We start from the raw sequence: 26,330 nt of genomic DNA, 5'->3' as shown, positions 1-26,330 counted from the left end.
TTTCCAGAGAGAATCTTCGAGGTAGTTCGTAGCCAGCCAGCCAGTCCTGGGGCCTCTGACTGATTGCCAAATGTCAACACAGTGTTGCCAACTTTCACTATCGATGGTGTTTTCCTTAAATCCCCAGCTGCTGGAGTCCTGTGATTACGTGAGACTCTGTGTTCATTAAAAAAAAAAGTCAGTCTCTAGCCTGTATGGTTGTAGAAGAAAGCTTGAAAATATGACCCCAGCACACTCTAAAGACTCAGAAACCAGAAGGCCAAGAAAAAGAACTTATTATTTATGATTTTTTAAAAAAAACTCTCAATATTTAAGTCAATCTCTTGATGTTTTAGGGCCTGGCTCGTTTAACATTTGGGGTTGTCAGTCCTGCTCCTTGTGTAGCATTCTCAGTGTGTTCTGCACGGCTGTTCAGAAATGCATTTGGGTCTGATCCTGTATTGTGCTCAGCATCCACAGTTCTGTGTTTGAAAGAGAAATGGGGAGTTGTGGGTGCTAGGAGCCCCTCATGCTGAGGCCATTTGTCTCTGAAGCAGAAGCTGTTATCTGTGAGGCTTTTGCACAGGGCAGTTGCTGGAATTTTGATGATCACATGCAAAATATAAGCTGCTGAATGCTTCACTTCTCATTCTTTATAACAATTCTTCTCTTGGGCCTGACCCTCTATGCCTGGCTTAAGAGAAACTGCCTTGGACCTCAGTGGGATACTTTCCTGTAGGATGGGATGGTGGCTCAACATTTAATTACATGAAAGTGGGCCACAACCAAAACATGCCCATGAGTCTGGAGCAAAGGTTATTGCTGGTTAAAAATAGTATGTTGATGCTTCACCTGAACATGCTACTCTTGTGACGTGGGTTATCTCCGGTTCCAGAGTGAAACGTAATCAAAATCTCTGCGGAGACGGATTAAACAGCCTCTGTGGAGGGGCTGTTTAGTGTTACACTTTTCTCCTAACTCCCCAACAGGGCCAGGCTAATAGACTGAAGTTCATTTTTCCATTCAGTGTGATCCTTCCCCAACATCTATAACCTTTGAAAAGAATTTGGTCGAAAGTTTAATTTTCATAGCTCTTGTGATAAGCGTCCGATAATTGCTTATGAAATTCAAAGTCTGGGCTGGACCTGGAGTAAATTTTCCTGTTCGTTGCTTTTTTTTTTTTTTTTGTCCCCCGTTTTTTTAGCCTTTGTTCATTTTTGGTGCTCTCTAATCTGGCTAAAGGAAAAGCAGCGAATAGCATAGTGGCTTTACAATACCTTCGCAGCAGTGCTGTGGGCTAACGCATGCTGACTCCAAAAGGGGTCGGATAAAAGCACCTTGCCAAGCATAACATAATAATTTCGTTTTTCTCTTCAGCAACAGCAATAATTGGGAAGAAAAAAAAAAAAGGAATGGCCTTCCGTGGCGGGCAGTAAATTGTAAAGCTGCATCTTCTGATAGAGCAATGTAGTATGTACGTGACAATACTGCCGTATGATCAAATACGCAGCTGTTATCAATTCGGTGACGGGCAGATCTGTATGGAAAAAGGTGGAGCAGTCATTGCTAGCGAGATATATTTATCAATGGTTTATAAAGGGCTTGACTGTGCTCTCTCCCTAGTTTTACCCAGTGTGACCCCCAGGATTTCAGTGGCGTTACTCCTGATTTACCATAGCCCAGGTCTTCACCTAAACCTTAGCCACATTGCTCAGAGCTGTGAAAAATTCACAGCCTTATAGCTAAGCCAAACTAAGGCCTGGTGTAGACACTGCTAGGTCAATGGAGGAATTATTCTTTCGACCTCGCTGCTCCCTCTCGGGGGGGGGGGGGGGGGGGCGGAATGAAAAGCCCCCTCCGTCGCTGTAGCGAGGGGCCGCGCTATGGCACTACAATGGCGCAGCTGCCGCGGTGTGGCTCTGCTGCTCTCGTGCCTGGAACGTAGGCAAGCCCGCGTTCTAAGTGAGAGCAAAATCAGGCCCAGAGATTTTACAATCGCTCTTGCCATAAACTCTCGCCTTGCAGTGTGCCTGGAGGTGTGATTTATTGCTAGGCGTGCAGGTTTCAAGTGTTGAAAGGGATTATTGCGTTGATCTTCCTTTCCATCCTGCAAGATTCCTAGTAAGAGCTCGGAACAGCTGGTTTGCTTTCGTCTTGGCAAATGGCAGGCTTCCCGAGGCCACGTAAATCTTGTCAGCTCACATCACATAACAAGCCTCAAACAGGGAAGGCTCAAGCGACGCTGAGTGTCGCAGTCTCCTTGCAGCGGGGTTCGACTAGTGCAGGTGAGCTACTCCTAATGGTACGTACCGTGCCTTGCAGCGGGTGTAAAAGCACGACCGCTAACCTGTCCAGGCAGCTTGTTTTCCACGCTAAAGGGAGAGAGGGAGTGTGAACCGGGGCGCCTAGTTCTTAAAGCCATCAGGATGATTCAGTTCTTTCTGTAGGCTGTTGTGTGACCATGGGCATGTCACTGAACCTCTGATTCACCCTGGAGGATGTGCATAGTAATGTTCACCTACACGGCAGGAGGACTGTAAGGCTGATGTAATGAGTAATTCCCTGGTACCGGGCTTTGAAATCCTCAGGTGAACATTGCTGTGGAAGCGCAGATTGCTGTGAGTCACTAATGTGATTTGAAAAGGGCTCCTGGCGTAACCCAGATTCGGTAGCACCCAACCTCAGGGGCAGAAGTGGAACTGATGACTCGTGGTGGAGAAGTGAATCTCAGTTCTTGGTTGAGTGTCTCAGGTACAACATTTGCAATTTTTGTTCACTATCTCTTTTGTTGTTCTGCTTTTATTTTCCTTCAGGAAAAAACCAAAGTGATTGAACCCCTGGACTACGAGAATGTGGTCCAGCAAAGGAAAGCCCAGATCTACAGCGATCCTCTCCGTGATCTGCTCATGTTTCCAATGGAAGATGTGTCTGTGAGTTTGTGCTGGCTCCTTCTCACATACAAGGCCTAATCCACTCCTCCGCTGACCCACTCTCACGCTGGGGAACCCCCTTTGATTTCAGTGTCCACTTCTACATTGATTTCAAAGGCCTTACAGCCAGGTCAAATGGGAGTGACCAGACCTTGAATCAGGCCCAGAGTATTTATTATTTTCACTGAAAATTTATAAGGGCCCAATTAACTATGAAATCTCTTTTTCTATTCCCTCCCTCCCCGCAGATCTCGGTGATAGGTCGCCAGCAGAGGACTGTCCAGTCTACGGTGCCAGAAGACGCTCAAAGGAAGGCTCAGAGTCTCTTTGTCAGAGAGGTAGGGTGCAAAGGCCTTTGGCATGCAGCGTTGCAGCTCCTTGTCCTTCAGGGGAAATAATCTCCAGGCGGCTCTGCAGCTAATGGCAGATAAGGCTGCAAGTTGCTTTGCTGGCCTCGTCTGTGATGCAGGGGAGCTGTAACTTCAGGCCTGGAGGACCAGCTCTTGTTTTCTATCTGGCAGAAGCAGTTTATGAGCCACCTGCTGCCCCCAGCTCTGTGGGGTGCAGTACGCACCCCCACGGCCTTAAGGGGGGGAGGGGAAGGCAGAGACTTCACTGCTTCTGCCTGCGGTGCCTCCGAGCCGCTGGAGAGGCTCCTGTGTGTGCGCCGGCAGGAGCGAGACTGGGGAAGGGAGACACCCGAGAGCAGCTGCTCTGAGCAGCACCAAATGGAAAAGGACCCGGCGGGGACTCCCCTTGGCCACGGCAGCTGCGCCCTTGAGAATGGTTCCTGGGCAGCTGCAGGTGGGGACTGGTGGGGAGCCCAGCTCCCGCGCGGCCAGCGTGGGGGTCAAGGGGGAACCCCGGCAGAGGTGCCATTGGTGGGTGACTGTTTTGAGACCCCTTTAAAGGAGCCTGACTCTCTCGGAGGCAGGTGCTTGGCGTGCTCTGAAAATCAGTGCACCAGGCTGGGCGTTCAGCCGCACTGGCCAGGTCTGACGGCCGCGGCCTCGGCAAGCGCAGGTTCCAGCACCCGGGCAGCTAGCGAGAGGCTCAGTGTGCCTTGTAACTGGGCAGCTCTCCTGTCCAGGCCAGGCGCACCTCGTTTGGTGTAGTGAGGAGGGTGGGGCTGCCCTGGGGTGTATGAAATGGGAGAGGGTCCAGGGGCCGCGAGCTCAGAGAAGGAGCCAAGCAGGATGGAGCGCGTCGGGGAGGGGACGCCCCAGAAGGAGGGAGCGGCGAGAGGTCCCTCGTCAAGCTGTGGAGCCAGATCTGGCTGGTGAGAGGAGGAGGCAGTCGTGGGTCACCCACAAACCTCCGCCGGCCAGAAAGGGCTGGATACTTGGAGCAGCAGAGGGAGATGCCTGGCGGCTCTCCGAGCGAGAGAGCTGAAGCCAGAGGGCCAGAGAGGGCTGCAGGCCGGGGAGTGGTGGAGGGCTGAGCCTGTCAATGTCTCCGGGCAAGAGCTAGAAGCAAACTCGGGACAGAAACAGGGCGGAGGAGCCTCCCAGCTAGAGGGACTGGGCTGAGGACTAGTGAGGTGACTGCACCGGTCGTGCCATGGCCTGCCACAGGAGGGCAGCCCATGGAAGGCTTGTGACATGGTGGAGAATGTGTGCAGGTGACCGGCCCCTTGGAAGAGAGAAATTGAGGCAGGGGGCCTCTTGCAGATTCACCCTGAGCCCGGGAGGGGGTGCTCTGGAAGCAGCCATCCTATCACATGTGTATCTAGGTCTCAAAGGAATGCTGTGTTGTTTAGTTTCCCCAGTCCAGGATAAATGAAAAACTCCACAAAGTCTTTGTCCAACCTATTGTGTGTTCTTGTTACCTTAATGCCAGCCTCAGCATCTCACTAGTAGCTCTTCATTCTTAAGCGTTGTGCGTGTTTTTGCTTAGCGTGCTGTGATTTCACAGAACATGCCTCATTCTCCTTGCAGTGCATTAAAACGTACCACTCAGACTGGCATGTGGTGAACTATAAATATGAAGAATACTCGGGTGACTTCCGGATGTTGCCATGGTAAGTGATCTCTCTCTTCTGGGATACTAGGAAATCTTAATAACCTTGCTAGACTGTGGTTTGATCAGGTCTGAGTTTCAGCTTAGAAAAGAGACGACTCAAGGGGAAATGATAGAGGTCTGTAAAATTGTGAGTGGTGTGGAGAAAGTGAACAGGGAAATGTTATTTACCCCTTCACCTATCACAAGAGCCAGGGGTCACCCACTGAAATTACTAGGCAGCAGGTTTAAAACAAAAGAAAGCACTTCTTCACACAATGCAGTTAACCTGTGGAACTTATTGCCAAGGGATGTTGTGAAGGACAAAAGTATAACTGGGTTCAAAAAGGAACTAGATAAATTAATGGAGGATAGGTCCATCACTGGCTATTGTCCAAGACGGTCAGGGACGCAAACCCATGCTCTGGATGTCCCTAGTCTCTGACTGCCAGAAGCTGGGACTGGACAACATTATGGATCACTCCAGAATTGTCCTGTTCTGTTCGTTCCCTCTGAAGCACCTGGCTGTTAGAAGAGAGGATACCACTGGTCTGACCCAGTCTGGCCGCTCTTATGAAATATTGTTATTGATCCAACAAGCCACTAATATTTTCTGTTCCCTGAAGGTTTGCCCCACCCCCGTATCTTCTCATGAGATTTACTTGCCCTTTATTTAGGGTTTGCAAGCCAGAGGCCTGTGTCACTCAGACTGTATCGAGGAACTACAGGGGTTTGTTCACATTGTATCTGTCAATGTGCAAACATCCTCCGTCCATCAGCTGATATGACAGGAAGAGCCTAAATTCAGGGCATGTGGCAGAATAAGTAGCTTCAGCGCAGACTGCTCATCAGGAATCCCATTGTCTCTGAATGCTGACAGTTACAGCGCGCTATACAGCATTATTCCTTGCTCAAGCCAATCCTGCTTGTGCCTAACATGGTGGGGAAATCCCAGTCCTGTGGGAATAAGAATATTGCCATCAACACTGGCAATGCTGAAGAGAGCTTTGTGCATTAAAATGCCAGCCCTTGTATTATTCCAGCCAAAGGCTAATCTCATTTCGTGCCTCCATCTTCAGACAAGCACGTGCATGTCTGATCGATGGGTGGTTATGTGCTGGGTGGGGCCAGTTTTGCCCCCATCCCTTCTCAAACCGCTTCAGACAAAGTTCTGGTGGTATGCTGACAGCCTCGTCTTGCTAATGACTCCTCTGGAGAGGCAGAGCTGGGGGACAGCTGGCTTTGCCTGCGCTGTGCGTGGTTTTGAGCTTGAAAAGTTTTGCTGTCCTGAATTGAGACGAAAAGTCAAAATCTGGAAATTTTTGTGAACCGAAAAAATAATTGTCTCAGGTGGATCAAAATGTTTTAGTTCTGGAATTGTGAACATTTTGTTTCAGTTTCAGCCTTTTCCCTTTTAATCCTTTTCAGTCTAAGTGGCTTACATTTTGAAACAGAAAGTCACTCTGAACCGGAAACCTGGAATTTTTCATTTTGAAAACATCCAAAAGAGATGGCTTAACAATTTCAACACCTTTCCCCAAACACGTTTCTGGTCAGGAGGTTCGTCAGAAAGGGCCTTGTCTTGTAAACAGGTTTGGTTTCCACAAATTGGCATTTTTCGATGAAAAAATTTTATGTCAAAAAATTCCCCACCAGCTCGATGTGCAAGAGGCCTGCTGCGTGCAGGTGGCGTGAAAGCCATGCACGAGAGGATGCCACTGGTGCTTGAATTACATTCAGTTTGCACATGGTCTTGCTATCTGGTCTTTGTTGGGTTTTGCAAAATAAATGATGGGCCGGTCCCTTGACTCGGTCCTGCTCATTCGAACCAGCAATAACTGCACTGAAGTTGGCGAAGTTACACTAGTGTAACAAAAACCAAAGGAAGATATTACCTCCAGCCCTTGCTTGCCTCACTCAAACAAGAAGTGCCAGTGACGTAAATGGGACTACACAGGTGAGTAAGGCAAGCAGGATTTGGCCCTTTAAAGGCTATGGGCATTCTACAGGTAGAGCAAGGTCATGGGCCACCCACCTGTGGACTTTGGTCGGAAGTCAGACTTCGGTCACGTTTGGTCAGGAAATCAGGCTTCAGAATGACTTGGAGGTTTTTTAAATGTAAAGATCTCTTTGGTGGTCAATTAAGGCACCAGTTCCTGTAGGTTTCACTTGTACTGAAGTGTATGTTCAGTGTGAAGCCCAGCTTCGGTGCGTGTGAAGAGGGCATGGGGGGAGGTTCACGTACAAGCTTTGATTGAGACTTCTGCATGTTTATATCATTTTCTCCCAGAGAAGCAACAAGATCCATAGATTTCAAGGTGTGAAGGGAACCATTATGATGATCTAGTCTGGCTTTCTGCGTGGAACAGGCCAGATAATTTCTCTCAGGGATTTCTCCAAGCCCAGTAACTTCTGCTTGAGCTAAGGCATATCTTTTAGGCAGTCACCCGCTTTTGACACGTCATGGCGACACACACAAATGTATGGCCTTCCATTGTCCTACCCCCTCCCTACTCATCCACATCAATTTTTGCAAATAATATCTGTTGTTGAGCCTACTCATTCCATTGCATGCATGTACATGCCCAGCAGTGACAAGAGGACCAGTACCCATTCTTTACTATTGTCCATAATTCTTCCCTTTTGTGTGGCTGTCTTACATACTGTGTATATTTTCAGCAAATCCTTTAGACCGGAGAAGATTCCAAACCATATATTTGAGATTGATGAAGACGTTGAGAAGGATGAGGTAAGGGGAAGATAAATGTCTCCATAGCACTGTGCATTCCAGCTGGAACAATTCACACCAGGCAAAGCGCCAGTCTGGAATGCTCTTGCTGGGAAATCATACACTGATGGCCCATTCCCTTTTCTGAGCGGTTGGGACAAGGCTACAAACAATTATTCATCCGCAGGTGTTACAAGATAATCTCTTAGAGCCAAGAAGCTTATGAATTAGTAGGCATGTGCTTCCTTTCAGTTCACCGGGATGTTTTTCCCTGGATGCTTTCTTTGGCTCTCCATCTGGTATTGTGCAGCAGTACGAAACAGAGAGGCCAAGAAAATTACTAAGCAATTCTTTGTGTGAAGGTTTTAATTAAATCTACTTCAATCAAAAGTGAACAGGTAGGTTCCATGTGTAAAGGAATCTTGCAAAATGGTGTTGCGGCTCGTTTAAAGGCACAGGGTCTGACTCTCTTCTGCCTTGCAATGGAAGTTGTTAATAAGTTTTAGTCTAAAATTGTTGGACACTGTAGCCTAAATGTGTTTAAATTTGATGTGGCCATGAGGCATCACAGCTGATGAATTTATTAAAGGAAAAAGGCAGCTTGTGTTTTACCAAGGCTGAAGATTTGAAAGTGATGTTTCGTATGCATTTTTAATGACTGCTGAGTATGTCCTGGATGTGCCTTTTAGCGGCAGACCGGAACGGCTCTTTATAGTCGAGAATTGATTGTTGGGCCCAACCCTGAATTTCCTGGTTGTTTTGTTGGCTTGTGTCATTAGCTGTGTGTAGTTCTTTCCTTTAATAGCTTCTCACTCTATCTAGATGCGGTATTGTGCAGTAAGTTACACAAGGTGCTTTCCCGAAAGAAAAGGACAAAAATAAACCCTCAAAATATAATAGAATTGTTTTCTTTTAAGCAGTTCCCCAAATAAAATACTCCAATGAAAATACTAAAGTAATTTGAGGGAGTGCGTCCATACCCCTTCTTAGCTGAACTGTAATTCCTCATCTTGGCTTGTGTCTGACCAAACATGGACTGTGCTCTTTGTAATTTTCCAATAGTGTTTTTGCATCAGGATTAGGTAAAAGAACTTCAGTGAAAAGCAATGTGTTCCTGGAAAAGGGTGAACTGTCAGCAAGGAGAAATCCCGGACGTTAGTCACAGACGTAAAGCACTGTGAATATTTCCATTGTCACTGTAGAGTCTTGAATTGTGAGGCTTGGAAGCTGCTCTCTAGGGGGCCAGGAGGCCTAGGTTCTATCCCCCACTATGCTACTGACTGGCTCTGAAACTTTTAGCAAGTTGCTTCCCGGCCTGTGAAATGGGGATAATTATGCATGCCCCCGCGTAGAGCACTGTGAGATCTACACGTGGAAAAACACTGAGTATGATGAGCTGGGCAGATGCTAAGGCCTGGCTTACACCGAAAAGTTTTACTGGTATAACTGGTTTGGGTAGGGGTTGTGATTTTTTTTTTTTTAAACTGTAGTATTATACCAGTAAAAGCTCTCAAGTGGATGCAGTTATACCAGTATAAGGCTGACCCATACCAGTATGGATATTCCCCTTTCTGTACAAGAATAGCGGTGCCATTACAAAACTGTATATCGATATAACTGCATCCATGTTTCAGGTAATACCACTTGAACGATTAATTCAGTGCAACTTCCTAGTGTAAATGAGCCTTAAAGTTCCCCTCCATGGGGACTTTTTGCATGTGACACAGTGGCAGCGTCAGGACCTGGTTAGCACTGACATCACCTCTTTCTAATCTCCTGTTTTGTTCCAGGACTCGTCCTCATTGTGCTCTCAGAAGGGTGGAATCATCAAACAAGGCTGGCTGTACAAAGCAAATGTCAATAGTACAATCACTGTTACCATGAAGGTGAGCTTAATTCCATATGCTGTCATGCCAGAGCAGTGCGGGGAGGGTTCTCATTTACACCGTGGAGCTTTGTAGCCAAGTGTCTCCGTTCAGATCCAAACTTCCAAGTCTGGCTGCTGGGTTTTGGTTTGGGCCCCTCTGTAACTGTCTTACAGAGCCTCCCTCTGGACGAGTCCCTTTCTGCAGTGCGGTCCTTGCTGAACCCTGACAAGCAGTGCATAGGACTAGTTGCTTTGGATCACAAAGGGCAGGCTAAGAAGAGAGGTAGGTTAAAGCAAACCCATGCTCGCCTTCTGAATCAGCGCCCAAGGCCCAGAAGAGGAGGACAATTGAATTAACCAAAACAGCTGGCCTAAAAAAAAAAAAAAAAAGGGCTTTTGAATGCTGGTTTCCTTGTATGCACATGGCCAAACTTTTAGACTCTAAATAACAAGTGTCTGTGCTTAAAGCAGGGATGGTGTCACTGAGATGATACAGTAGGACTGACCTTCTGTGCAGCAGCTGTGTCTTCAGCTCTTCTTTTTATCCGATACCGGATACCGTGCAGCACTTCACAGCTCGGACTTCACTACAGAAGCTCAAACCAGTTGCATAAGTGATTTTGCTCAGCCAGGGATCTATTTGTTGTTTCAGCAAACAGCTGCTTTGTTACTTGATAAGAGAGACTGATCTGCTGATAACACTTGGGTGGGTTCCAAATTACAGCAGGAGCAAGACTCAGGAGAGAAAACGTTACGTTCTTTTGCTCCCGTTGGGATACTAAAAGCTCTCCAAAGTATTCCATGATTTTGAGTTTCTCAGTCTGATGCCTTGCCTGAATTGAAGCCTGAGCTGTGATCATCTAGTCTGACCTCCTGCATCGTACAGGCCAGAGGACCGGTAATTTCTGCACTAAGCCCATAACTTCTGGTTGCGCTAGAGCATATCAATGTACAACCTAGGAAGTGAGGCACATGCTCAAGGATGTTGCTGCCCGGGAGGCCGAAATCCTCAGCTAGAGGCATCTCAGGCCTGGTTTTCAGAGGTGCTGAGCAGCTGCAATCCCATTGACTTAGCTGGAGTCGTGGGGGTGCAACACTTCTACAGATCAGGCTCAAGTTATCTATAGGGTGACTCAGAAATCAAGGGTTAGTGCCCATTGGTGCAAACATTGGTTCTGATCACTTCTCTTCCTTGCAGAAGACTTCTCTAATGCCTGTTGCTAGAGTTCTGAGAAAGCAGTAGCACCTTGAAGGTCTGAAGCCATCCGTACTGGCACAGTGAAGCATCATTACGGTGTTGCAGAAGGAGCTTTGCCATGATCTCAGTTCCGAGTTCCTTCATTACAGTGACGTGCTTGGCAACGAATGGTGCTGGCTGTTGCTAAGCATGTGCAGAATGTTTTTTGTGGTGAGCCAGTTTATGAGCAGAACTTAATTAGGCTTATGGTTTACTGTATTTGCTTCAGAGTAACCTTTTTCTTTGCAGTGCATTTTCTTGCAGACACATTCTCCAGTGTGACTCTGGTTAGCTTGGATTCTGTTGCACACCAGTCCAGTTTAACCCAGGGCAATCGCTATATCAGGACCCTTTTTGTTTTCTGGACCTCCTCAATACCCTGGCTAGCCCCACACAATTGTCTAGCAACATTTTTTGTTGTTCTTTTTGCTTCATCTGAAGCTTTCACAACTCCCCCCTGCCAAAGGTGGGATACTGAGCCGGCTGTACTGATGGTCTGATCTGATATGGCATTCGCTCTGTTCCTAGGTTCCTGCAAGTCATTCCAAAAGCGGTACAGCATTCTGACAATTCTTTGTAACAGCAGGCCTGCAAAGGAAAAATCCATATAAATAATGCAGCGTATTTGTATCTGCTGCTTGCTTCTGCACTTTCCACTGGAAGGATGTTAAATGTTTCAAATGTTTTGCATGAAATCAAACATCCCATGAGAAACTTATTCTCTGAACATTAGTTAAACACACATCTATTTAATCTAAGATTTTCTGTAGCACCCAGCACTGAAGTATCGAAGGCCCCAGTTCAGCAAAGTGCTGAAGCAGTGCTTACCTTTGAGCTCCTGCTTAAGTCCACACATACTAAGTGCTTTGCTGAATCAGGGCCAAAGTGCTTACACTATCCTCTAAACTTAAAATTCATCAGCCTCAAGTCCTCAGAGCTCACATACAGTACTCATCTAAACACTGAACTCAGTGTTACATTTTAATGGATTAGATTTAATTCACTCTTCCTATTCTGTGCAATAAGTGAATGGCCTGATCAAATATGTGATAGATTTACTATTCATGGAGGCATGAAATTACTGGTAGAACCTGATCGGTGGGTTCAAATGCTGCATTGATCCATATTTGTTCCAGGCACTCATTACAATGAGAATATTTTCAAAGTCTCAAAATGGGAGTGCAAGTGGTATTTCTCTTTCCTGACCTCCTGTGCCGTACCTTCATGCTGCTTTTAATCATGGTCTCTAGCAAGAAGGAAATACATTTCTGATTCGTAGCAAACCTGAGAACATCTGAGGCTACTTTTCCAACTGCTGAAATTGCAAAAGGTTCCTAGGCATTATGTGTCAGTATCTACTGCTAAGCAGACTCCAGGAAAGGTGCGTTGTGTGAATACTACCTAGGGCAGGAGCACATTTGTCTCATCTTTGTTGTGTCTCTGTAGCTCCCAGTATATAGTAGTTGGATGGATCACAAACATCCTGGCCTTAATTTGGCATCCAGTACGGTAGGAGCAAGAAGTTGCAGATGCAACTAATTGTGCGTGTGGTCTTATGCTCCCATTGACTTGCAGCACAAGATTGCATCTGCAGCATTGGAGGGCATAGTCCAGTCTGTATGTTTGTAGTCGTAACTCAGGTATGGAGACACTTAAGACAAACTTATTGCATTTAGGGGTGAGTGAATGAGTCAGGAAACTAAACCAAGGCTGGTCCATAAAAGTTACTCTGTGTTCTCCAAAAAGAAACACAACCAGTTGCGTGGATCCCATTCAGATTCTGTCACTGGACTGTTTGCCAAGCTGTTGTTACAACCTCTGTCTGACAATTGGATTGCAACTATTACTGAGATCTTTATCACGAAGGGTTCTGGAAGTACCTTCTGTGTGGTGGAATGACTCTCCGGATGCTTGCTCAGCTGAATGGTCCAGACCCTAATGTAACCACCTGGCTTTTCTTTTTAGAGCGGAAGGGGATAGGAGCCAGCGGAGGGGAGGGCGTGCCGGCAGGATGAAGACTCTGCATTGGGGGGAAGGGAGGCCCAGCCTGTAATCATGCACATCTTTCCCCCACAAAGATATTAATTCAGGGCTTGCTCCTGCAACGTGCTGAGCACTTTGATCATGATCCAGCAAAACACTTAAGCAGATGAGTAATCCTATTGATTTCAGTGGGGCTGTGGACAGACTCAAGTGCTTTGCTTGATCAGCTTTGCTCAGCACCTTGCAGAAGTGAGCCATCCCAGAGAGGGTGCGGAAGGACAGAACTAGGTGCCAGGTCAGATTCAGACTCCGACTTTAAGCTCAGAAGGGACCATCATGATCTTCTAGTCTGACCACCTGCACGTTGCAGGACACAGAACCTCACTTCTGTAATAGACCCCTAACCTCTGGCTGAGTTACTGACGTCTTCAAATCATGGTTTCAAGACTTCAAGTTGCGGGGAATCCACCATTCACACGAATTTAAACCTGCAAGTGACCCCTGCCCCAGGCTGCAGAGGAAGGCGAACCCCCCGCACCAGGGTCTCTGCCCATCTAACCCAGGGGGAAATTCCTCAGATTGCCAGCCCGAGAGGGACTTCTTTAGTTGTGGAATCCAGCCCTGCTAAGGAGTTTTGAATTACCCCATTGAGCGAACAATCTCAAACTGCCGGAGGTGAACGGAGGGTCAAGGGAACTAATCTGGAATTAGGTGTGTGAGACACAGGAGCTTTGGGGGGGTTGTATTTCAGCCCTGTCTGTGAGTGTGCTGACCTGTGAAACATGTTTTCTGTCCTTTCCGCCTTCCAAAGCCTGAGTATGAGAACATCTTTAGGTTTAATAATAACCTGGTAAATGTGTAGCACAGAGAGACCATCTGGTTTCCCTAGCGGGGTATCATACAGTGTCCGAGAAGCCAAATGCTGAAGATGCGTGCCTTGCTGGCTATGTGTGGCACAGAGTGACCCTTGTATGAGAGTGGCTTTCTGCTCTTGCAGGTATTCAAGAGACGGTATTTTTACCTCACGCAACTGCCAGATGGTTCCTATATTCTGAATTCCTATAAAGACGAGAAAATTTCCAAAGAATCCAAAGGCTGCATCTTCTTGGATGCTTGCATTGACGTTGTTCAGGTAGGTTGACCGGGGTGAGTCCTACCTGCTTTCGCCCCTGTACGTGTGCTTCACCAATCTCATTCGCGCGCTCTGCCTGTTCCATCTGCCGACCCGCCAGCCTGACCAGCAACGCCATCACTGCGGCTAGCAGGGGGTGGGCAGAGCCTACCGGTGACCATGTAAAACCTGGGGTTCGCTGCCACCGGGCCTTCCGCCTGTTCCCCAACTGGCTGTGCCATCCATACTGAGACTGTATGAGCTCTTTTTCTTCATGACTGTCCACTGTCCACCACCAAGGGGCCCTGTCCCCTGAGGGGGACTTCTAGGCACCCCCGTTGACTTCAATGGGACTAAAGGTGCTTGAAGTACATGCAAGATTGAGGGCAAGAAACTATTCTGTGCAGTCAGATGTTCACCCCAGTGTTACCTTCATCTGCCTTCCTCTCTGTCTGTCTGCACCCACTGGTTGTCTCTTGTCTTAAATTAGGTCCGGATCCTGTACACACACAATTCAATGGGACTACTCACACGTGTAAAATAACTCACCCGTGCACAGGGTTACAGAAGCAGGGCCTAAAATTGTAAGCCTTTCCAGGCAGGTAGAGTCTCTTCCTGTGTATTTGAACACTGTGGTTTGCTGGAGGACAATTATAATACAAATAATAAGAGAATGCAAATGAGCTGTGTTTGCTTCCTGTAGCTCTTGTTAGAGAGGAGGAGGAGGAGTGGTGAATGGTAAAGAGTGGTAGTGGAAAATGTCCCCAAATTGCAACATCATGGTGTCTTTTGTGGAAAACTGTTTCAGCCAAGTACTTTGATCATGTAAAAAACCCTGCTTTGGAAAGGTCCATCAGGCATTAGTCACATGCGCTAGCAGCAGTGTATGGAAAAACACAGCTTCTGAAGACAGTTTTTATTCCGGACCTTGTTCTGTCTATTGTGTAGCTCTCACAGGGCGCATATGGGTTTGGGCTAATGCTCAGGTGAGTAGTGCAGAGTCCATGCAGGTTCCAAAGTGAGTTTCCGTAGTTTCCTTCTAGCCATCAGTCGTGACTCTGGGCGGCATGGACTGTACTTTACATGTTGCATCATGGGATTTGCCTAGACTTCTCACTGGAATATGCTACTATGAGACAAGCAGCGGTTGGAAAAGTGAGCTACCATGAAACCATGTTAGTTTGGTTTTTGATTAATGCTTCTTGCTATAGCGCCGGACAGAAGTTCTACTTGGTGGGTTGGACGAGTCTTTAAAATCAAGCTCCTGGGTGTGCTGTAAAGCTTCCATGGCACTTTTTTTTAATAAGTGAAGGAATTTTCTCTTGTGACTTTGGCTCAAGTTTCCCTTCACACTAGTGTGCAACAAGCTGCACCTTGGCTGCTTGCTACTTTCCACCCCAGAGCTAGCCGCATGTCAGTGGGGCTGAGCAGTGCATGTGTGCAGTTAGTGATTGCCCTTTGGAATGCCCCGGAATGAAAGGTGCTATGGAAGTAAGGCATTTGTAACAGTGTTATTTTTGCGTAGTATGTTTCGTCTGGGAGAAGCTTCCTAATAGCTCTGCACTGAGCTGAGCTCTAAAGTGAAGGCAGTATTAATGAGGTGTAATGCGAAGCCCGCTCTCTTGTTTGTTTGTGCAGTGCCCCAAAATGCGCCGCTATGCATTTGAACTCAAGATGCTAGATAAGTACAGCCACTATCTGGCAGCCGAAAGTGAACAGGAAATGGAGGAGTGGCTGGTAACTCTGAAAAAGATCATTCAGATCAATACGGAGAGTTTGGTGCAAGAGAGGAAAGACACAGTGGAGTCGGTACAAGGTCAGTCTTTAAATCACTAGATCTTTCATTTCACCATTCCGGCGCTGACGTCGTCGTTAGGGAGCATGGAGGTGTTTACATTCTTTCTTGCATTAAAAATAGGCATTGTAGCAAGTAAATGCTGACGCTGAGATTTGGCTGGTAGCACATACACTGTAGTGGGTAGGATAAAAGTGGATTTGAAATTTGGCTCTCCTGCTGGATGGGAAACCCATGGCAGCGTCTCAAGAGCGCCAATAAATTGTCCCTGTGCTATTGTAAGTGAGCGGCTCAGGAGCAGAGCCCGGAGGCCTGATGGGATTAGAAGGCACCATTGCTGTCATTTGGAACATCTGCTTTGCATGACTTCACAGATGATGACTCGAGCAGCCAAGGGAAATCGGAAAACATCCTGGAGAGCTTGGAGAGAAGCATGCATCCTGAGCTGATGAAGGTATTGTGTCCACAGTGGTCATTTCCTCAACTCCCACAGCTAACTTGCAGCTGGCACTGCAAAGGGACTTCCCACTCGACACTGTTAAGTGACTGAGGTTAAGGTCCCTACAGCAGAGGTCCCTAAGCTGTGCTCTGGGGAGAGCTGGGCAGCCACGGGATGTTGCTGGCGCCAGCTTCGCCTCCTTGTGTACAGATCCCATCAGGGTGCCTCAAAGCACCGAGCTGGAGCTGCTCCCAGGTCTGCTGCTGAGGCCACCGCATAAAGAGCTGCCTGTATTCTCATCCCAACTCGGGCACACCACCGCCGCTGCTGCTGCCCAGAGCCAGCTGCTGGGACAGGGATAGGAGAAAGAACCCCGGGAGGGGGGGCTGAAGCCAGGAGAGGGCAGGGGGAGGGGTATTGGGGGGAGGGTCCGTGTCTTTGGGAGTGGCAGGGAAGAAGGAGGCTGGAGCAGAAACCTGGAAGGAGCTGCAGACAGGAGGAAGACAGGGCCTCAGTCTGAGAACCTCTGTTGAGCTGGTGCTCTTGTTCCTTTCGGGGAGCTATTCATGGGAGGGAGCTGCAGGAGACTCTGCCAGTGCTGGTTCCTACAGAGCCACGCGTGTGCCCGGCCCTGTGGCACAGAGCTGGAAAGGGGCTGGAGGCCTCCGAAAGGTGGGAGGGAGTGGGAGTGCAGTAGGAGATGAGGGGTACGTGCATCCCAGAGCAGTGCTGTGTGAGAGCCTTCAGAGTCAGGGTGAGGAGTCTGAAACCCAGTGGGGACAGGGTCAGAGCAGCCGTTTGGGCTGCAGCTCGTGGAATATATTGGAGCGGATGAGATGAGAGGCGGAGAGGCCGCAGAAGTTCTGGGGAGAGGTAACGAGGGCTTGCAGAGAAGAATTTTGTGGGCGGGGACAGGGCGGATCTCGGAGGGAGAGGCCGTGGAGGGAGACGTGGCTGGATTTGGTGAGAGCCGGGAGGTGAAGAGAGGGGAAGAGTCAGACAGCCATGAGGCTGTAGACACGAGTGACTCCGAGAATGGGAATGTTGCCGATGGCGATGGAGAAAGGCCGGGAGGGACGTGATTTGGGGAGCAAGCCGAGAAGTTCAGGTTTGGGCGTGTCAAACATCCCAGAAGACGTGGCCTGAGCGTGGATGTGGGGGGTGGGAAAGTGGAAGGATCGGAGGTAACTGACCTGAGTCATCAAGGTAAAAGGTGCCACCCAAGCCACAAAAGAGGATAACTCAGCTGGGGGAGAGGGCGTCGAGCAAGGGACAGTGGATGCATCTGGAGATGGCGGGGACAAGAGGTCGCCAAATCTACCCCAGGGACATGCAGTGCAGAGGGGAGAAGAAGAGATTGGCCTCCAAAGTGGTGCAATAATATTGACAGCTTCACTCCTGTTTGGCAGGGTGGGGATGGCTCGTCACTACTCTCTGTGTAGGCCAGGTACAGGTATCTGGTAGCCAGCTGGCTGTGTCACTTAGAATGTCCCATGGCCTGGCTATGTGACAGGGTCCCCGATTCCTCCTGTTTCCCGGCGCGGCGTTTGGTGGTGCGGCAGGGCACCAGTCATCAGTCAGCTCTGAACAATATTGATTTCTTCATTTTTATTACATTTTGCGTCCATTCCTCCCAAAGACAAACACTTGCTTCTCTTGTGGCCTGGTCTCCTCAGTAATGTCAATGCTTTCCTTGTCCTAGTATGGAAGAGAAACTGAACAGCTGAATAAACTAAGCAGAAATGATGGACGACAAAACCTCTTTTCCTTTGACTCGGAAGTCCAGGTAATTTCTGCCCCCCCCCCCCCCCTTAGAGTCTTCCAGGGTTCAGCCATTCTGAAAAGTCCATTTGGTGTCATCTGCTTCCTTCCTTGGGTGGCTGTGGTCACCTCCGGCAGCAATGGGACTTGTAGGAAGACGGTAAAATGACTGGGAGTCAAGTCACCTCTACAGATAAGGCCTATGAGAGAAGCAGCAAGCCCATGTCTCTGCTGAGTCCTTGTGAGATATGCCAGCCGCTCAGGTTCTGGGTTTTGGAGATACCAAAGCTCAGAACACCTCTCACATCAAGGAAGTCTTGATGGCTGCTGGCACACGGAAGCTCCCAAACCACAGAGGCTGTTCCCTGTTCAGACTCCTGTCTGACAGCTGCAGAATGCCAAATTTGGTCTTTCCCCACTGCTCCTTTCCGGGGACTTAGTCTGATTCCATGATAGCCCTTAATTTGACCATGTAGACAGCTGACCCTTCTTTAAGTAGGCTGTGGGAACACATCTGTTTGTCTCTAAATTTGTTCTTTACGAACTTTGAAGTTTGGGCCGTGGAAAAGTGGCAAGAATGAATCTCTGTTTACACGGATAGGAAAGAGTTAATAGAAATGTTGATACAAGCACAATGATAATGTGGCTTGAGCTCAGTACCTTTGGAATAGAAGGGACAACTTTGTCCACTGCACAGTCAGGGGAATAGAGAGAGACTGCCCCAGCTCCAGCAGAGCCGCCATGTGGGATGATGGGGGCCCGAGGTCCTCCCCAGGATGGCAAAAGGAAGGTTCGGCATGCATGCTAGCATTTCTCCTCGGTCCCTGAGGCCAGCGGGACGGAGCTGAAGGCACGCGTGAGATTTAAAGGGAATAAGCTGCTGCTGTTAACACGACTTTAGAAACCTGTTCCGTTTATTTCCTAGTTTCTGATTTTCTCTAGCTTCAACTCAATATGACCTGTTTCAGAGTAGCAGCCGTGTTAGTCTGTATTCGCAAAAAGAAAAGGAGGGCTTGATGCATCCGATGAAGTGAGCTGTAGCTCACGAAAGCTTATGCTCAAATAAATTGGTTAGTCTCTAAGGTGCCACAAGTACTCCTTTTCTTTTTGTCAATATGATCTATTAGAGCCCAGGAGGGTGAGGATTCTGATTTAACAGGAAAAATTCAGAGTCTCCCAAGAGTCTTTCTTGTACCAAACCAAACTTTCCTCTCGGGCCTTCTTTAGGATGATTGCACCGGGGTCTCTACATCCCTTGTGGCAGCCATGAGGTTTGTTTTTAAAAAGGGACTGTTGGCAACACCCCAAAATACTAGTCGTGTGATTCAGAAGGGGAACATCCTTGACAGTACAGTACAAAAGATCTTTATTGGCTGGGCTGTCACTGAACTCATGGTGCCCTTCTCCTGGGCACAAAGAGGTCTGTTGATTCTGGTTCAGAGCAGACCCCGTGTGTTCTGCGGCTTGGTATGTCTGCGATCGTGGACACAAGTTCAGTTTTGTGGCGCGTGTTTACACGCTTGTCAGGCTGATGTTGAAGCAATTATGTGATCGCAGCAATGGGCCTGAGAGAGGGCAGGGTCTACTGTCTGCTCGAAAGAGAATCAGAAATAGTTTTCTAAAATAAGTTAATGATTGCAGCCTATATTTGCTTAGGTTACTCAGAGGGGGAAAACAGCCCTCATGGAGCTATACCACGGGTCTCCTCAGTAACTGGGGGGAAATGATCGCATGTACATCAGCCCTTCAACACACTGTTATTTTGATGTTCTGGATGCAGTCCTACGTCCTTGCCACACAGCAAGATGGGTCTGGTTAAGGGTCATGCCTAAAAGTCATCTTGTCTGTTTCTTCCCGTTCTGCACTGTCTGTGAATGGTCGCTGTGTGGGCACAAACCAGTGACAGGACTAGCTGGGCCTCCTCCTATGGAGGAGGTGACTGGATTCAAGATGGCTTGAGTTTTATTGCAGCAAATCTAAATCAATTGCCCATCTTGACTGTTTATAACCAGGCTGGTCATTGCTGCCTATCAAAAAGTCTTCCAGTTTGTGAGCTGTTGCTGGTTCTGGCAGCTCTGTCTATTAACTATGTGAATGATCTCGTCAACCAATCGAGTCCTGCTAAGTGGTAGAAACTCTTTGAGCATTCCCGCTGCACCTACGCTGTTTTCACCTCCAAGCTCCCTATGTTTGGACATTTGAGTGGATCCTCAAGGTTACAACTAAAAGGCAGAGAGCAGAACTGATTTAGTTCTCTGTACGGTACAAACCAGACTGCCAGAAATCAGTACACAGTTATGAATTCCTGTCCTTAATGCATGTGAATAACAGGCACCAAATGGGCTCTCAGTTTGTAAATGTCTTTCACTTTTTATACCATCTTTTAATGATGGTAAAATAGCATTAGCTATAAGGTAATCCCGTAACATTTTTGTGAAGTTCCCGTTTTCAAGGCTGTGTATCATTTGTTTCCTAGAGGCTGGACTTCTCTGGAATTGAGCCAGACGTAAAGCCCTTTGAGGAAAAGTGCACCAGGCGCTTTTTGGTGAATTGTCGTGATTTAACCTTCAACGTCCTGGCTCACATCTGTGACCGATCCGAGGGCGCCCCCACAAACGTATGCATATTTTCATACATCCTTTCTTCTCTTGGAGCTATGCTTAGACATAGACAGTTACCTTCCTGTTTCTTCTGATCAGCAACAGACACTGACCGGGGGTGGAGCTGGGAAAAGAAATTAGGCCCCAATTCTGCTCCCAGTGGCCTGTGGACTGACACAGGGGGTCGACTGGCACAGAGCTCGTTGTAGGCCTGGAGCCTGAGTTGGCATCACTGTGACAGTATTTCACCAATATGACGGAGCGGGATGGAGACACTGCTAACAGAGACTTCAGTCCTGATGCACCCAGGGCCAGTGGGGACTTCAGATTTTAGCCTGCAGAATCAAGCCTGGAGATAGCAGAGATGTACGTCACTGCTCAGCTCAGTGCTGGATCAGGCACGCTGCAGTCTTACCTTCACGTGGTAGCTTTGTCCTCTACAATCTTTCTGAACCAAAAACATATGGGATTGTTGCTACTTGTCAAGGCCTGGAGCTACAAAAGTCCAGCATGAGGTCTGATGTAGTCCCCCATTGTGGAACTCACTTCAGACAGTTCACATGCAAGGTGAGAACAGCTAGGGAAAGGTGATTAGTTTATGCTGGAAGCTTTCTCTGTGTGACTCTGCCTGACGTGCCAAGAAATATGTAGAGTCTCTTGCTAGAACCCATTTGAAGTCAGGCAACTCAGAACTGAGTTCTTTGGGACTTTGTGAGATGTGAAGTAACATGCTAAAAATACACATTCTTAGGCTGTGTGTACACTACAGACCTTACCGCAGCACAGCTGCGCCACCGTCAGGACTCCCGAGTGATTGCTCTATGCTGATGGGAGAGAGCTCTCCTGCTGGCATAATCAAACCTCCCCCTGTGAGCAGCGGTAACTATGTCGGCGGGAGAACGTCTCCCGCTGGCATAGCACTGTCCACACCAGCGCTTCTGTCGGTGAAACGTATGTTCTTTTCACACCTCTGGCCGACAAAAGTTTTACCGACAAAATGGCTAGGGTAGACATAGCCTTATACTGAACTTACATCCTTCAAACAGCTCTTACAGGCTGATCAGTGTTTTCATCTCTTCCTGACATTCATGTTCCACCATTTGTATAAATAACCCGCTCCTCTTCTTTCTGTCTGTTAACGTCAGTGATTTTAAAATGGCACTGCTCAGCTTTACTAGATACAAATGCAAGAAGATCCAGCAAAGCTGTGGCCTTAGAGTGCTTTTTTTGGATAGTTGGAAGCAAATAAACTATTGGTTACTTATGTAATTATTTCACAGTGAAATTCACCCTGCGTACATGGCCTCCACAGATTGTAAGTGGTGCACAGTCCTTGTGGAAGGGTGAATTTCATCCTCAGAGTTGAACCGAGACTCAAAGAAACAGAGGTCACACTTGTGTATCTGGCAACGAATTTCACGTACACCTAGATGTACCAGGCTTTTTATCAAGAACGTTCATTCAAATTCCCAGGTCGAGCCTTTCTTCATCAGCCTGGCATTATTTGACGTAAAAAACAATTGCAAGATCTCAGCTGACTTCCATGTCGACTTGAATCCTCCCTCGGTCCGTGAAATGCTCCTGGACAGCTCCACCCAAGCAACTGGTGACAGTCACCCCAAGGGGACTTCGACCAATGAGCACCTCATTCACGGAATTCCCGAATCTCACCTTCGCTATATAAAGCAGGTGAGGAACTGACTTCCTGTTTTCTTTCCTTGTTGTCATGGTATGTGCAAGGAAAAAGCTTTGATGATGTTGCAACTCTTCAGAAAATGTACAGCACATGATTGATTATGTGGAGTGCTGTAGCATCTAGGGGCCTTTGTCATGGACCAGGACCCCACTGTGGTAGGTGCTGTACACACACAGCACAAAAAGATGGTCCGTGCTCCGAAGAGCACAGTCCCAATTATCCAGCCCTCGCTCGCCCATGACACTCTGTTACCTGAATGATCACTGAGAAAACATGCAAACAAAAGTTGTAGACATTTTTCCTGATTTTTATCAACATTTTGAAATTCAAAAAATGTCACCAACTCTGCCTGAAATGTAGCCACCTGGGATTTGCGAAGGAGCCAGTGAAAGTGCCTGGAAGCTGGGCATCTCCCTCCTGGAGGCACCTTTGACTCTCCCAGTCCATAATTCAAGCATACGCTGTAGCTTTTCTTTGAGGGGGAGGGAGGTTTCATTATTGAATCCCCTCCACCCAGCTCCGCATTCTGCTGGGAACCCAAACGGTTCTGACTTTTACCACGCTTGGGGCTCATAGAAAGAGCTGATGAGCCATTTAACCTTCCAAGTCCCGCAGCTAGCGCCAATTCTGAGAAGTACCAAGTGCCTGCCCCATCCCAGTGGCCTCTCAGGCTTTGGCAGGGCTCAGACCGTGACAGCCTGCTGGAACCGGGCACGTGGCCCCACTGCCCTGTCAGTAATGGACATGTGCCATGAATCTGCATAGTGCCAAAGCAGGGAAGTTACCACCTTGTCACTCCATTCTGATTGGAGCCGGAGGAAAGCGCGGCCGTGGGAGGAGTAATTGCCTCTGACTTTCTGCTGTTCGTTCACTTTCAGGGAGTTTTCTCCGTGGCAAACCCCCATGTGGAGATATTTCTTGTTGCCCGTGTGGAGAAAGTGTTGCAAGGCAGCATTACACACTGTGCGGACCCGTACATCAAGAACTCCGACCCGGGGAAGGTACCGGATAAGGTTATGTATGGCAAGGTCTCCGAAAGGGCACTGCAGGCCACTCCTCTGATAACCTGGAGCTGGCTAGTCTCCACCGGCTTGTGATACTCTGAGAAGCATGAAAATACACAGGGGATTGTTGTTTCTTGTCCTTTCTGGCAAACCTTGGGCTCTTCCTGCACCGTTAAGGTGACCGCTGCTCTTGGCATTTCTGGCCTCACTCTGGGCACTGGCATCACAGCTGATGTCAGCTCGGCTCTCAGAACAGAGCTTGGCTGTTCAGAGACATGCGGTAGATTTTTAAGATGAGTTTAATTATTTCCCCAGCACGCTAGAACGGTGCGGGGCGTGATGCCGCATTGGCCTAAGTTGGGTGTGGAATTGCCGTGCACAAGAGAGACTCGGCCCTGCTCACAACCAGCTGCCTCGGGTTGCTCCTGCAGGTGGAAAGAGCTGTTTTTAATGAAAATGGTTCCTGCACCACAGTCTGCGGGACTCAGAACCAGGCAGAATATGGCCCACCCCATAGCCACGCCCACTCTGCACACAGCTCCGCCTCCTTCTCCTTCTCTGCTTGGGTGCACAGGGAGTGTGCTGGCCAGTGTGTGCAAATGTCAGCAGGATCTGGGGGCCCTCTAGTGGTAGCTGCCATGAATTGCACGTGCCCCAGCTGGGACCTGAACCCTCCACTGAATTCAATGAAAAGAGTCCGGTTGACTTCAGGGTGAGGGGGGGTGAGGCTCCGGGTGGTAAAGGCTCTGTAACCCCCTTGCATACAGCGTAGGTTAGTGCAGGATCACGGAGGTCAAATTTGGAAACTCCCTAGTGATGTCCTTCTAGCTCTGTCAGGTTAACGAGTTATTGAAGCTAATTGGTAAGACAACTGGGCCCTAAACGGCATGCTGATCACATACAGCAGTGAAATAGACATGGCGTGAAGTCGCAATGGTCTTAGTCCTTGGTAGTCAGCTTCGATGTTCGAACTTGCTACCTGGCTGTATGTTGCTAGGACGCTGAGAGCTTTCCTTCCCCACAGCTGTCACGCTTTAATTCTTGTCCTATGAAGGTGTGACCCCATTGTCACCTTGTTGATCCTTTCTCTTGTTTTTCCAGACTGCCCAGAAGGTTCATAAGTTGGCTAAGCAGGTGTGTAGTCGGCTTGGGCAGTACAGGATGCCCTTTGCTTGGGCTGCCAGGTCAGTTGTCCTGAAATCCTCACATGTCCTTCTGAAGTTGTTGTTGTCTGTGTTGTTTGTAAATCAGGCCACATGGTGATGGGTTAAGGGCCAAACTCCTCAAGACAGGGAGGCTGCACAAGTGTAACTGAGGGCAGAATTTGGCCCTACGTATTGTCTTTCTGAGCCAGCATTTCAATTGTCTGGAGTCCTAGATCTAGAGCGAGATTATAAAATAAACAAAAGTTCTGGGGAGGGCTATAAATAGAGCTGGTCAAAACGTGGAACTTCCGTTTTGTGGGAAATGTTGACGTTTTGAAATTTGTTTTTGTTCCATATGGGAACAAAAACATTTGAAATTTCCCGGGAAAATGGAATTCCCATAAAATTTCTGTTTTGGAAAATGTTCATTTTGGAATTCTGAAATTCCATTTTGAATTTTGTTTTCACTTTTATGTGTAATATTTTTATGTTCTTTCATTCCATGAGAGTAATAGTAGGGCCAGACTGTTCACTGGAACACAAACAGGAGACACTTTGATCTGGAAAAGAAAATGTTTCAATCGCTGTGATGTAGTGTCTGCCTTAATGATTTTAAAAATAAAATAGAATATTTCAGCTCTTAGATTAGGTCATATTGTGCACCACTACTGCTGACATGGCAAGAAATAATGTGAAAATATTTTTTTAAAATGAAAAACATAAAGTAAAATAAAATCTGAAACAAAACTTCCCCCAAAATGAAAATTTCAAAACAGAAAAAATGCATTTTCCTTCCCCCAGGAATTTTCATGACAAGCAACACATTTGTTGAGGTGTCTGGATTTCAACAGCAATGGCATTTTTCAACAAAACCATGTGGGTGAAAAATTTCCAACCAGCTGTAGCTATAAACCCTCCTGCTTCAGGTGTGAGCTGACCTCTGCCTACTGTGGTCAGGAGCGAACTTCCTTGGGGACAGGTTATCCCGTAACTGCTAGTGCCAAGGTCTTGCACCTGTCTGTGAAGCAGCTAGTACAGGACACTGTGAGCCTCAGGACAGGATGGTCCACTGGTCTGATCCCATCTGGTAGCCCCTGTAGTTCTTTTTCAAAGAAAGGACTGAAGGGACTGCATGCATGTCCCCTCCGCTTCAGTGACTCTGCCCAGGAGACAAGGGCTGCAGGACTGGACCTTTAGTTAGTGGGTTTTTTGGGGTGGAGGTTAACTCGTTCAGTCTGGAATTCTGGAAAGTCCCAAGAGGTGCCACCTAGCTGCAGCTCCTCCCTTTGTTTCCACTTAATTAGTATTCTCTTGGATGACTGAAGAAAGACCGTGATCTGTTCCCCCTAATATTCTTTCGTTGAGGGTAAACATATACCGAGCCAAGCTGGCCCTTAGTGCAGCGCCCTTGAAGACACTGATGTAAATTCATCCCACTGTCTCCTATTCCTACCACTAGGTTGCTATTTGGTCCTAAACCAAGATGGTGATGACTCTTGAATGTCAGCGTGGGCTGTGGCTTGGTACATACATGTCGGTTCCTGAGCAGTGTTTTCATATTGCAAGGACATGCTGAAGAGCTTCCATAGGATGCTGTTCATTCCTTTGCAGAGAGCTAGCACAGATCCTACACACCACCGGTGTGCTGGTTAGAGTATTTGTGTTGCGTAGAACTTGTGTGTGTTGCCTGCACAGGAGTGAATCTCACCCTTTGAGCTTGTCCCCAAGCCCGCTGAAGTCAATGACAAGATTCCCCCGACACAGATGGGCTTTGGGTCAGTTCCTTCTCCATACACTGTTAATAGCAGGGCAGAGCACAGCACTTGGGAGCTGCAGAAGCTGAGTGTGTCACAGACTGGTGTGTGTAGCCACACAGCTCCCTGATACTAATGCTCGGGAAATGTGTCCACTTTTGTTTTTTGCAGGCCAGTTTTCAAAGACTCTCAAGGTACTCTGGATCTTGACGGGAAATTCTCTCCTCTTTATAAACAAGACAGTGGCAAACTCTCTAGTGAGGATCTGCTGAAGCTGCTGGCAGAGTTTAGGAAGTGAGTGTA

At 47.8% G+C, this 26,330-nt stretch overlaps 1 protein-coding gene across 3 annotated transcripts in view; it reads left to right on the top strand.

The window, feature by feature from the left end:
- The window catches only part of DOCK11 (dedicator of cytokinesis 11), a 127,918-nt gene that overhangs the window by 37,163 nt on the left and 64,425 nt on the right, over nucleotides 1-26,330 (top strand). For 2 of the 3 annotated variants that reach the window (XM_074962759.1, XM_074962761.1), the window contains exons 2-15: nucleotides 2,793-2,909; nucleotides 3,158-3,247; nucleotides 4,847-4,929; nucleotides 7,587-7,656; nucleotides 9,426-9,521; nucleotides 13,720-13,854; nucleotides 15,472-15,649; nucleotides 16,003-16,082; nucleotides 17,770-17,853; nucleotides 20,305-20,445; nucleotides 21,902-22,117; nucleotides 23,003-23,137; nucleotides 24,230-24,312; nucleotides 26,199-26,321. In XM_074962759.1, the coding sequence (XP_074818860.1) occupies nucleotides 2,793-2,909; nucleotides 3,158-3,247; nucleotides 4,847-4,929; nucleotides 7,587-7,656; nucleotides 9,426-9,521; nucleotides 13,720-13,854; nucleotides 15,472-15,649; nucleotides 16,003-16,082; nucleotides 17,770-17,853; nucleotides 20,305-20,445; nucleotides 21,902-22,117; nucleotides 23,003-23,137; nucleotides 24,230-24,312; nucleotides 26,199-26,321 (1,631 nt within the window). The remainder of the gene's footprint in view (nucleotides 1-2,792; nucleotides 2,910-3,157; nucleotides 3,248-4,846; nucleotides 4,930-7,586; nucleotides 7,657-9,425; nucleotides 9,522-13,719; nucleotides 13,855-15,471; nucleotides 15,650-16,002; nucleotides 16,083-17,769; nucleotides 17,854-20,304; nucleotides 20,446-21,901; nucleotides 22,118-23,002; nucleotides 23,138-24,229; nucleotides 24,313-26,198; nucleotides 26,322-26,330) is intronic. The other variant, XM_074962760.1, reaches the window with a different exon arrangement.

Source organism: Natator depressus, chromosome 9, assembly GCF_965152275.1.
Source record: "Natator depressus isolate rNatDep1 chromosome 9, rNatDep2.hap1, whole genome shotgun sequence".
Lineage (NCBI taxonomy): Eukaryota > Metazoa > Chordata > Testudines > Cheloniidae > Natator > Natator depressus.
The sequence above is the reverse complement of the archived record's forward strand: the minus strand, read 5'-3'. Positions and strand labels throughout refer to the sequence as shown.